The following is a 12,135-nucleotide window of genomic DNA, read 5'->3' as shown; positions in this document are numbered from 1 at the left end:
GACTGCTCTCTGATCAAGTAAGACCAAGAAACTGGCCCTGTTTGTACTAATGTGGTGATTGACGAGCTGTCTGTTGGCATGAACGGCAACCTTTTCTTTTAGATCGTTGAAGATAACTTTATTACTTAGTCTATCGATCAGGATTATCAGGATTATGGCGTCAACATCGACATCATCACATGAAGACATCACATTTAAACAGGTATTTATTCGTTCTAACAGTTAGAGTCTATAGACTATTAATACTATTATTAATGGCATTGAGGTTTAGCTAGAATTCCCCATACCAGACACTTATTTATGAAGCCTCAAGGATACCTTAGCACGAACTTGTAAAAAAAGACTCACAAAACAGGCCACAAATAGCACAATGAGAAAAACTTTCATGCATGTGAAATGAATTTGCAACATGCTCTCATAAACTTGACAAAGTCTCAGACATTCTAACTAACCTATTCTTCCTTAAATATGTTGCAAGTACACTGTTGCCCATAAACTTAAAGTTGGCATTATTTTCTCAACTTTCATGAAGTGATTGATTGTGCCAATATGGTTTATTCTTGATATTAAATGGTTATAATCTTCTCAGATTCAGAACTCTATTGATCCATTTAAAGAGTCATAGATCTAGAGATTGATCAATAATTAATAAAGCACTGTGAAGATTAGACAGAAATAACCATCTGATTTGGGTCATTCCTTTAATAAAACTGACATTTGTTGACATTCTATAATTGGAGTACCGTCTAGTGGAGCCAGACGTAGTCTTAGTGGAACAACCGACGACTAGAGAGACTGAAGTTTTCGGTCTATGTGAAGATATAAAATGTTATCTTATCAAGAATAAACTATATTGTCACAATCGTTTCCTGAAAAGAGGTAAAAATAAAGATTATTACACTGTAGACCTACATGTAGATCATAATCTCATTCTTATTACTCAGCATTTGTTTTTCACACTTCAGGAACCTATGCACTGTGCTTGGTTCAAGTTTGGTCCCATTACCTACAGTAGATGTAAGAGAGGAGCCGACCCTACCCAAATCAGAGGCTAACGAACGAAAGAGACAGAAAATTTGGTCTACAGTAGCTGTAAATGTATAGGCTTAATTTCTTTCTTTTTTTCTTTTTTCACTCCTCTGCAGGGCACGATCCAACGATTACTACAGAAGAACTTTAAAGAGGAGAAGACGAAAAGTAAGTCACAACATTGAAAATTAGATAGTATTTCTAATATCTTTACAATGTTTTGCACTGAATGCTCAACATGAACTTTTCTGGAAATTCTCATGAAATTGTGGGGTCGATTTGTCTGCACAAGATACATTTTGTAAATTATGTAGCATTGGTGTATGAATCCATGATCCCCAACCTTCAGTTGTGAGGATGGGAGAATAACCAATGGAAAAACAAACAAACTTGTATGATATGCATGTTCTTTCTTTTCTTCCATTTATCCAGTAAACAAAGATGCATTGGTGCTGATCGTTGAACTGTCTCGCATCTTTGTTAATGGTATGTAATATAAATTGTCTTTGGTTTTTAGGTTTTAACATTAAACTTTGATTTCATCACTTTTGGGAAATCGTAAAGAGATGGATAATTTCTTTAAGCTTCAAGGGACATGTTTGTGATATTGCTGTATGACTATTGTAAATATTATTTGTAAAAATTTTATATTCAAAGTAAGGGACTCACTAATTCATTGATTGTAATACATCCCTCAAATGATAGCATATTTTGTTATTATAAGTTTTATAACTAAAAATCTAGGATATTATTTTAGGAATATTACTTTGATGAAATGTCATAAAACTAAATAAATCTGATAAACTTCATATTTACAATGTGTAAAGTTCAGTTGGAGCAGGTTTAAACTTGGAGTATAACCAACAATCATAAGAGAAATTTTGTTGATTAATTTTGTTTGTTCGACAGTGGTTTATTCAGACACCAAACACTATCTTCATGTAACCTTTCAGTGAATTTTCTTTATTTCTTTATTTTATTTCTTTATTTGATAATGTTTTGATTTGCAGAAGGAGCATGTAGGTCAGCACAGCAGGCCAAGTCTGAGCAGGCAATGGTCGTCGAACCAAGACATTTAGAAAAGGTTCTTCCGCAGTTGGTACGTTCTAATTCTTATGTTTGTGAGGTGGAATTTTCCTACATATTGCGGGTGGAAATCGCTCATAAATATGGAGGGGGCACCTTACCGGTATATCTTGAAATTGCCCATGTATAAACCAGCTTCATTAACCTTCAGAATCAGTACCACAAACTTATAAAAATTGTTGGTGAATACCAAAATCAACTTATGATTACCGTACTGGTATTTATTAAATTGTACTTGTAGCCTCTTGCTTTCCAGCTGAATTTGCATTAAATTTGTTTGTTTTCATTTATGTAGCATATTCTGAATGTTCTTGGCTTTTATTCCTTAATAGTTTTTCCTATACATACATGTATACTACTTCTTTCTTTTTCCTTTTTCGCCTTTACAGCTCTTAGATTTCTGATGCGTACAGAGCCACCGAGCCAGAAGTGACATGCTTGCACACACGTTGACCAATCTCCAGGCTCATGCTCTTCGGGTATTGCAGGAGAAGCTACTGATGTACTAACTTTTCTGCTTGAAAGGTCAATCATTTGAGGTCAGACCTGATGGTGCAAAGGAAATAAAGTTTTTCCCATTTGCTGCAACGTTTTATCAGCACCTGTATATTGTGATCCATGTATTTGTCCACCATCATCATTTATTAAAGTCAGCATTTTCCCTCTTACGAGGGGTTACTGACCTTCGCACCATGATGACCCTACACTCTTTTTGTCTCGAGCATCCACTTTATTAGGTAGACCAACCTTAATTCTTTCTTTCTTCACCATTTCTTTAGATCTCCCTTTCCCTCTTATGCCAACCACTTCCAGATCCCACGCTCTTTTCACAGGTTCACCACATTCCCTTCCCAACAAATGCATGACCCATTCATCTAAATCCACTTCTGAAATGATGGGTACTCAGTATACTATTGAATGGTATATTAAAGCTATATTAAGAATACATGTATTTTGAATACAGCGTTATTGCAGGATGAACAAAGATAGAACTAAAGAAGTCAAGCAAGTTTTGTTTCATTAAAAAGAAATAATTTATTATGATCCGTCAATCAATGATATATAAATCTGATATCAATATAATTTCCATTCACATTCATAATTTTGTACATATAATATAAAAAGGATATTTCTTTATTTACATGGAAACCTGAAACCAAACTAATTTGAATCTTGGTTCATTTGCTGATACAGTTAACAGCATAGGCCTACCTTGAATTTGCACAAGTCAAATTTTTCTTAAGTTGAATTCATTTTTGACAAAACTGTATATTTACAACTAGACATATAATACTTGTTTGGAACAAGTATAGGTGGGCTGGTCAACTTAAATTTGAGACAAAATAGAGCAAAAATAAGCGAGATACTGCTTAAAAATTCTTAAAAAACAATATCATGTAGTTTCATGACGTGAACGAAATTCACCTTCTATAGGGATAAGGCAAATTATGAAGGCCTTTTGACATGAGGCCTTTAATCGAGATTTTCACTATTATTTGGTGTGTGTGGTTCCAACAGATTTGACTCATGCAGAGTTAACTGTACATGTACTTTATATCTGGTCCAAGAAAGAAGTCATTTTCAAGAAATCAAATCGATCTCATTTCACAGAGTAAACTATTATAGTGGTGAGCCGAGGCCCGAGGATAACAAAAATAATGATATATCGGTAAAAGATATATCTTGTATAGTGTGTGTATGTAAGACCTTTAGGTCAGTATTCTACTAATGCTGCTAAACCTGACCCCTGATTTAAAATCACGTCTAAAAAATGAAAATTTAGACCTCGGACTTTAAATTTCTTTGTTAAACATGATTTTGGACAAGGCTTAGCAGAGCATCAGGTTTAAATTTTAGTAGAATAGTCCTAAAGGGTTAACAAAATTACTGGCAAGTCTTTAAACACCAAATTTTATTAGCAATGCATAGATTGAATACAAGAAATGACCAGAGAAGCATTTTTCTTTTTCATTGAAACTTTGACATCACTATATATTGTTAAAAGTCAACGAAAACAAAAATATGCACCGTATATGTTCTACTGTATAAAATGATGTAGCAAAAATATTCACACAATTCTTTAACTTTATGAAAAGTCAGGGAACTTCCCCCTTTCAGATGCCCTTTGTTCATACTGTACATATAAAAATAGAGAAATTGTGATACCCTGTATAACGAGATAACAGCCTCACATAGTTGTGCAGTATAATTAAGACATACTCTCAGCAAATAGAAAATTAATGCCACTTGATCCACAAATCAGGGACCTTATCCTTGAAAAGACTACATAGTTCATAATGATGATTGGAAAAAATATCTGTTTTCTGCTTTTTTCATTTCTTTGTAAGAAAACATTCACAATACTGTTATCAACTGGTACATTTACTGTATTACCTATTTGAATTAGGGCCTTTTGAATAATAAGTTTGGAAGTAATTCTCATACAAATTTGTTTTATGTTGAAATACTGGTAATTGTAAAGGAATTAGGAAATTGATTCAATTCAAAACACTTTTGTTTTTTATGCATAATACTGAACTTTGCAACACAGAAATAATGCCCAAATAGTTGTGCAGTGTCCATGTAAATGTTTCTCAGACTCTTGGTTCACAAATGTTATTGTATAATCATTCACTGAGTTGATAACGGAACAAATACTTTGATGATTGTCAAAACGAAATATACTGTATATCAGTTCTTTGGAAGTCTCAAACATGTTAAAGTTATTGATAATTGCCAATGTGAATAAAAGAGCATCTAACAGTGCTGGTATAATGCCATAAAATTTACCAACCATGATTTTTTTTTGCCAGCTAAAAATAACAAACAGCATTTAGAAGACATAGTCAGAATCTACCTGTGAACTTGTAAGTTTTAAATTTTGGGCAATCTGATATATGCCACTTACATTTACTTCTATATATTATATGTACATAGTAGAAAATGTCTAAATTTGAGAAAACATTTACTTCTGTAAATACCTGTAATATTTATCTTTGGCATTAAATATATTGTTATTGCTTTTGAACTTTGATGTGTACACTTGTCTTTTTTTTCCACGTGTAAATCGAGTGCATGATATATTTTAATAAATTAAAGATATTCAGTATTAAAGATGTTATGTAGTCTACATAAAAAATTAAAAATTTAAATCTGTACATACTCAAATACAAGAATTCTCTCTAAGAAGAAAAAAATGTGTATATAAAATGAAGCACTGCAAACATGTATCAATGAAAAAGGTTTCTTCCTGTGTGCCTGTACAGGTATCTATAATGTGTACTAAAATACATATTTCGAATATGTGTTGAAAATGGAAGAGTTGTATAAAAAAAGTAATGTAGCGAACACCATATCCCAACAGGCTATACATTCTGGACATATTCAGAAATCAAAATTTGTATTGTCTTTTCTTCTTTTTTTCTTCTTTTTTAAACAAAAGTGCACAGAAAGAAATGGGAAGTGGCAATTGATGCACCACACGTCAGCTCGGTGTGTCGGCCCTTTTTGTCAAAGTGTAAAGAATAGTAAGGTGAAACCTCATTGTAAAGTACACCTATTACAAATTTTCATGTTATTGAGGTAATTTTGTCGGTTCCAGTTACTTGTGTTTCTACTGTTTTAGGTTAGCCCTGATACGACATCATTTTATAATAACCAGGGGCGGCATTCTGAAAACTATGTAATCATTTAATTTGGGAAAGACAATGTTAATTGTTATAACAACCTGAAATAGCACAGGATAAACACTTACACACGTAAGTATCATTGGTGCTTGCACAGATGTCTCTTATACTTTGATGCAAATGCAGCAAGCTTTGTGCAGACGTTCACAAATGACTGCATGGTCCTAATTTTGATTTGTTATGATTAATGTCCTTTAATTGGCAAGACATTGATCTACATTTGCCACGCTCAACCCAGGTGATGTAAATGGGTACCTGGTAGGAATTACTTCATTGAAATGCTAGAGCGCCGCAATGGCAGCACAGCTAAAGCCAGGATAATAATCTCCAAGTTTGGAAGCGCTTAGTGATTCTAATAAGTGCTATATAAACCCTGAGTATTATTATTATTATTAATAAACATTGCTTTACTTTTAAACATAACAAATAACATAATTTTCAGAATACAACACCAGGTATTTCCCTGGTCCTGGATTTTCTAATGAGATCGATCCCACTGCAAAAGAAAGCACAAAAATCTTGAAGAGGCTATCCATCTATTCGTCTGCCCGGAAAAGCCGATCCTTACCACCACCGCCACCACGAGAACCCGCCATCACGGAACAACCAGGTCGTAGTTCGGCCTCTCTATCTCTGCGTCCCAGCTGCAGTTGTTCCAGAGGTGGTAGCCCAGGAAGGTGGCGTAGCGTCTGCAGTTGTTGTCATCGACGCAGATCCCTTCACATTTACCCCTCCACCAGGTATTGAAGGTGGACACCTCCTCTACGGTACAGGTGGAGAACCCGTCCCGTGTCCAGGACACGTTGGTGAAGGATTCAGTGGATGCAGACTGCTTTCCTGTTAGAAGAAAAGCAATGGTTTTGCAGTTTTGAGCAAAGTTATGCAATAGTAATAATAACAGTAAAGCTTCCAGAAATTTAGAGACAAATTGCATTCTCAAATTTCAAAATACGTCAAAAAATGGGGTAGGATTCCGTGGATGCAGACTGCTTTCCTCTTGGTAGAAAAGCATTTTTTTCGCAATTTTGAGCAAAGTTATGTAATAATAATAATAATAACAATAAATCTTCCAGAAATTTAGTGGCAAATTGCCTTCACAAATTCTGAAATACGTCAAAAAATGGTGAAGGATTCTGTAGATGCAGACTGCCTTCCTGTTAGTAGAAAAGCATTGTGTTTTTTAGCAAAGTTATGTAATAGTAATAATAACAATAAAGCTTCCAGAAATTTAGGTACAAATTGCCTTCTCAAATTCTGAAATACGTCAAAAAATGGTGAAGGATTCTGTGGATGCAGACTGTTAAATTTCCAAAAGCAATGTTTTTTTTCATAGTTTGGAGCAAGCTTTTAATAATAATCATAGTAATAATAATACTAAAGCTTCTGAAAAGGTGCAAATGGCCTCAAATTCTAAAATATCTTAACAATTCAGTAATCTCAAAGAGTTAGTATGTGTGTGTGTGAGTTACAATGGGAGGTTCTACGCTAGACAATGTATATCCAACAAAGAGATCAGGGCGTGTGTTTAATCTTGTTTTTCCACCAATCCTTGAAATTACCTCCTTTTCTCTAAAAAGTGAATGTGAGTCCTTGCACAAATGACATCAAATATAAAAATGAGTTAAAACAATTTTCACATTTTAAACCTATTTGCGCAAGTTTTACTTTGGAAATTTAAAGCTGATATTTTTTCAGATGATGAGCATCATGGTCGAGAAAAAGACTACACCCCCTGTGTACTGTTCCCTTCCCTAAGCCCCACTCCGCCCCCTCCCCCACTAAAGCCAACATAATGCTATGCCACTTTTTGGTAACATTCAACAAAGAAAACTAACATTGTCCAATATTCTACTAACATTCACTTACTGATGTTACATGCAGTCGCACTTGCATCATTGTAGTCGTAGATGTCATCCACGTAACGGACCCATGTATGTTCCACCTCCTCTCCTCCCCCTATTGCCGAGTTGTACCCTCCATAATAATAGAAGAAACTGTTCAGGCACTCATAGCTGTCGGGATCTACCACTATACAGGAGGGATAGTGCCACTCATTTCCAGTGACTGGGGGGGGGGGGGGGCAGGGGAGGAAGATAAGATGCAAAACAAAATTATATTTTAATTAAACTCAAAATATGTAGGCTAACTAAATCCAGATTAGATGCATATCATTTTAATTAAGGTGAGAAGAAAATTATCAATATTATTGACCACTAAAAATTGACAACTTGGAGCATTAATTGCATTTACAATGTTCACATTGTATGACTATGAACTACGAGTATGAATGATGAGGTGCGAGGGAGGGGGGGGGTGACAAGACACGGTCTTACTCTTACAACACTCAACAGCCTTGTTTTTGTCTTGCCTTTAGCAAAAATATTCATCACATACTGAAATAGCACTCATCATCAAGAATAATTGTCAATTCTGATATTGTCCAACAAATGTCTTAAAAGATTTATTAAATGTTTCAAGTAAACTTCTTCATATTACTATTTTAAATCAATTATCTTGACACACAACATCTTGGAGTGGACATGGTGGTCATGCCATGGACTTGATTTTACAGAACACATTCAGGATCACCCAAACATTAAATTAACCCTAGACCTATTTACACTTTCGATAATTGAATAAATTCAAAATTATAATTGTCGGACATAGATCTAGACCTAGATCTATTATTAGATCTATTATTCAAAAGGAAAATAAAAAAAAATAGATCTAAAAAAAGTTAGACCCTACTAGATCTAGATCTATATATTTTTGATTGAATGACTGGACCATCTCCATCAGGATTTCATCAGCAAAGTCAAGGAATGCCTCGTGGATTATCCCATCTGTTTAAACCTATATGACGATGATGACCCACAGAAATTTACCCAAGCTACTCTGTTACCCCTTCATCCATCCATGCCTGCCTTCCGAAATTCATTAATAGCCTAGATAGAGATCTAGATCTAGATACTTCTACTAATACTACTATTACCAGTACTATCGCTCTTTTTCCTACACAAAATTGATGCTTCTCGTTCTATACTCTCCAAAGCTCCTAACCGGTCGGATTTTAAACATTTACTTTATTTGGACTCTAGGAATCTCCAAAACAGTGGAGGGATCAACTAAGAAGAAGATGCATTCAATTCAAGAATCTATGAGCGATGTCCAACAAATGACAGACACTGTCACTGAGACTGACTGTTCCCCCCCGACTCCCTCCCGATGCCGATGCATGCCGAGCTCCTTCTGACTCTCTGAGTTGTGTAAACTTCTCCTTGTTATTTAGACCAACATCTTGCATGAACTACAATTACGTACATGGACTCTAGATCTACGGTTTTAAAGTTAACACTTTTTTGCTGCTTGTAACCAAAAGAACTATTACACTTTACTTACCAAAAAACATAAACATCAGAATTGATAACACACAGCCATAGAAACGGGACGCTGTCTCCGCCATCGCCATCGTTCTCTAAATGTAACTTATCAAGAGATGGCGCTAGACTACAACAAAAGACGGGGTAGGGTTGATCGAGCGTTACTGATTAATTAACTATATCATTACAAATCTTTATTCTCAGTTTTCTTATGTATAACTGTTTTTCTTACAAAATTGAAGATATGGCGTATATATTCAATACTGAATGAACGCCATTAAACTATTACCAACAACAACAACAACATCGATCGACGGTCACTTTGTTGATTGAAAATCTGCCTTTCTAGCTTTCTTTTCGTTTCATTCCTTTTTCTTTTTCCTTTTCGTTTCTCTTTTCCCTTTCTTTTCTGTTCCTTCCTTTTCTTTTCCATTCTTTTCTTCTTTACTTTACTTTCCTTTTCTTCGATCTTTTCTTTTCGTTGTACCATTCTCGACTCTTAATCCTTGTCTGAATTCAGCCCCCCCCCCCTCCCGCGCGAAGTGCGGAAGCTTCGACCTTTCATTAATTAAAGAAGAAGATTTGTTGTACCAATCTCGTCTTGATCTTATTCCTTGTCTGAATTCAGTTTTTTCTCCCCCTCCCGCGCGAAAGCTTTGACCTTTCATAGTTTAATGAAATTATTAGAGAAAGAAGATGATTTGTTGTATATAGTCTCGACTCTTATTCCTTGTCTAAATTCAGATCCCCCCCCCCCTCCCGCGCAAAGCGCGGAAGCGTTGACCCTTCATACTTTAATGAAATTATTATAGAAAGAAGACGATTCGTTGTACCATTCTCGACTCTTCTTGTCTGAATTCAGTTTTCTCCCTCCCGAGCGAAGCGCGGAAGCTTTGACATTTCATTAAATGTTTAGAGAAAGAAGACGATTCGTTGTACCGTTCTCGACTTGTCAGAATTTTCAAAAATGTTTCTTTGTCTGCTCCTTTTTCTTCTTACAGGGGCGGATCTAGCTTTTTGCTAAGGGGGGGTTTGACCAAAATAATGACGATGCGGAGCATCGTCCACGAGCCGCGAAGCGGCGAGCCGATTTTTTTGGGGGGTGTTTATTTGAACCCTGTAAGTGATGTTTTCCTGGCATCTATTAACGCAATGGAGACCATAAAAAGCAGTGCGGAATAACGTCTTTTTAAATAAAGTAACAGTTTAATACACAAGTATATACTTGTTGATATGCGTAGAAACTCGACTTTTTACGCAACTGAGAGGGCCCAGTTTCTGATTTATAAAAAGTTGCGATTGATCCGTATTGCTTGCAAGTCCAGGCGCGGATCTACGGGGGGGGGGGGGGGGGGTTTAGGGGGTTTAAAACCCCCCCCCCCCCCCTCTTGGGCGGCCCCAAAAACAAAAAAAAACAAAAAAAAGGGGAAAAAAAGAAAAAAAGAAAGAAAAAAAGAAAGAAAAAAGAACGCACGCTGGAGAGAAACCCTTTCAAGTGCAAATATTGTGAGAAGATATTCAACTCATCTGGTAACTTAACCAAACACATGATAACTCTGGATATAACTGTGTATTAAACTGTTACTTGATTTAAAAAGACGTTATTCCGCATTGCTTTTTATGGTCTCCATTGCGTTAATAGATGCCAGGAAAACATCACTTACGGGGTTTAAATAAACACCCCCCAAAAAGAAATAATAATAATAATAATAATAATAATAATAATAATAATAATAATAATAATAATAATAATAATAATAATAATAATAATAAATGAAATAAATACATAGAAATAGAATAAAATAAAATTACAAGTTTAAAAAAAAAGATAAGATTTAAAAAATGGTCCCCGGATTTTTTTTTTGGGGGGGGGTTGCAACCCCCCCAACCCCCCCTCTAGATCCGCTTCTGTCTTATGTCATCTTACTGCCCCTACCGCCCTTGTCTACGCGCCTGCAGGGAAAATGAAACAATCATGATTGTGATAGCACACAATAATATTAGGTTAGCAGAAATGAAATGAAAAAAAGATCTATTACACGAACCATGGATAAATCACGGCCTGGAACATCATATCATAATTTTGTGTTATTGGGCGAGGGGGCGTAGCGACCAAGCGAGATTTTGCAATGTTGAATGCTGAAATTATGCATTCTAGAAAATCCCTAACCCCAATAATGTACGTTCTTTCCGCTATATTTCTAAATTTCCTGGGGGACGTGAGCTGAAGCCAAATGAAGGGCAAAACAAGAGTTGTGAAGCGGCCCCTTTACCGTTAATTTAAAATTTGACTGTTGAGTATATAGCTTCTATTTAAAAGACATCCCAAATATTGCGCCCTTTTCAAATTTTTCACTAAAGAGTGTTGACCTTTGTAGCGCAGCGGCTGTTTTTAACGTTTAACTTTGAATCCGCGACTCGAGATTTTATGCGGCCGGCCCCACTTTAATAACGTTTCCAAAGCCTTCTGGAATGACCCCAAATCCCCCGGTTACAGTTTTTCCCTTTTTCGTCGTTACTGTCACTTAGCGTCATTTCCTTGTCTTTCCCCTTTCTTACCCGACTCCCCCCCCCCCCACCCACTCAGTGTTGGTACGCGAATGCATGTTCCCTCTCTTTGAAAGCACCCCTCTATCTCCGGCGTGTAAAGTCAGTACGGGCCGGATTTGTGTGTATCTGCGCGCCCCCCCCCCCCACTCAGTGTTATTTAGGGTACGCATAATTATGCTTGTTCCCTCTTTTTGAAAGCACCCCCTATCTGAGGACTGGCAACATTTCCGAACCCCCCTTTCGCGGGCTTTTCACGGGCTTTTCCTGCCTTGGAGACCCCCCTAAATCATGAAAAATGCTCACTGTACCCCCCTAAATTTGGAATAATTTCTCAGGAGTCCAAAGAGATGAGAGGAAAAAAAAAAAAAAAACACCCCCTTTTTTACAATTCTCGGGCTGGACTT

General features: G+C 36.1%; 2 protein-coding genes across 2 annotated transcripts; one reads left to right on the top strand and one right to left on the bottom strand.

The window, feature by feature from the left end:
- The first annotated feature begins 101 nt into the window (after positions 1-101).
- On the top strand, positions 102-3,392 carry LOC100893386 (centromere protein X). Its single transcript, XM_003730375.3, has 5 exons — positions 102-202; positions 1,146-1,197; positions 1,462-1,515; positions 2,040-2,128; positions 2,505-3,392. The coding sequence occupies exons 1-5, from the start codon at positions 155-157 to the stop codon at positions 2,517-2,519; spliced, it is 258 nt and encodes an 85-aa protein (XP_003730423.2). The 5' UTR covers positions 102-154; the 3' UTR covers positions 2,520-3,392.
- Positions 3,393-6,146: 2,754 nt separating this feature from the next.
- On the bottom strand, positions 6,147-9,308 carry LOC115923485. The gene is made up of 3 exons (XM_030984228.1): positions 9,201-9,308; positions 7,668-7,865; positions 6,147-6,638 (listed from the first exon to the last, which is right to left on the bottom strand). Exons 1-3 carry the CDS (start codon positions 9,268-9,270, stop codon positions 6,397-6,399), a joined length of 510 nt encoding a protein of 169 aa, XP_030840088.1. The 5' UTR covers positions 9,271-9,308; the 3' UTR covers positions 6,147-6,396.
- Between the last annotated feature and the right edge of the window lie 2,827 nt (positions 9,309-12,135).

The sequence above is a fragment of the Strongylocentrotus purpuratus genome, unplaced genomic scaffold (assembly GCF_000002235.5).
Source record: "Strongylocentrotus purpuratus isolate Spur 01 unplaced genomic scaffold, Spur_5.0 spur5_scaffold_14, whole genome shotgun sequence".
Classification (NCBI taxonomy): Eukaryota; Metazoa; Echinodermata; class Echinoidea; order Camarodonta; family Strongylocentrotidae; genus Strongylocentrotus; species Strongylocentrotus purpuratus.
This window is presented reverse-complemented; position numbering and strand designations above follow the sequence as displayed.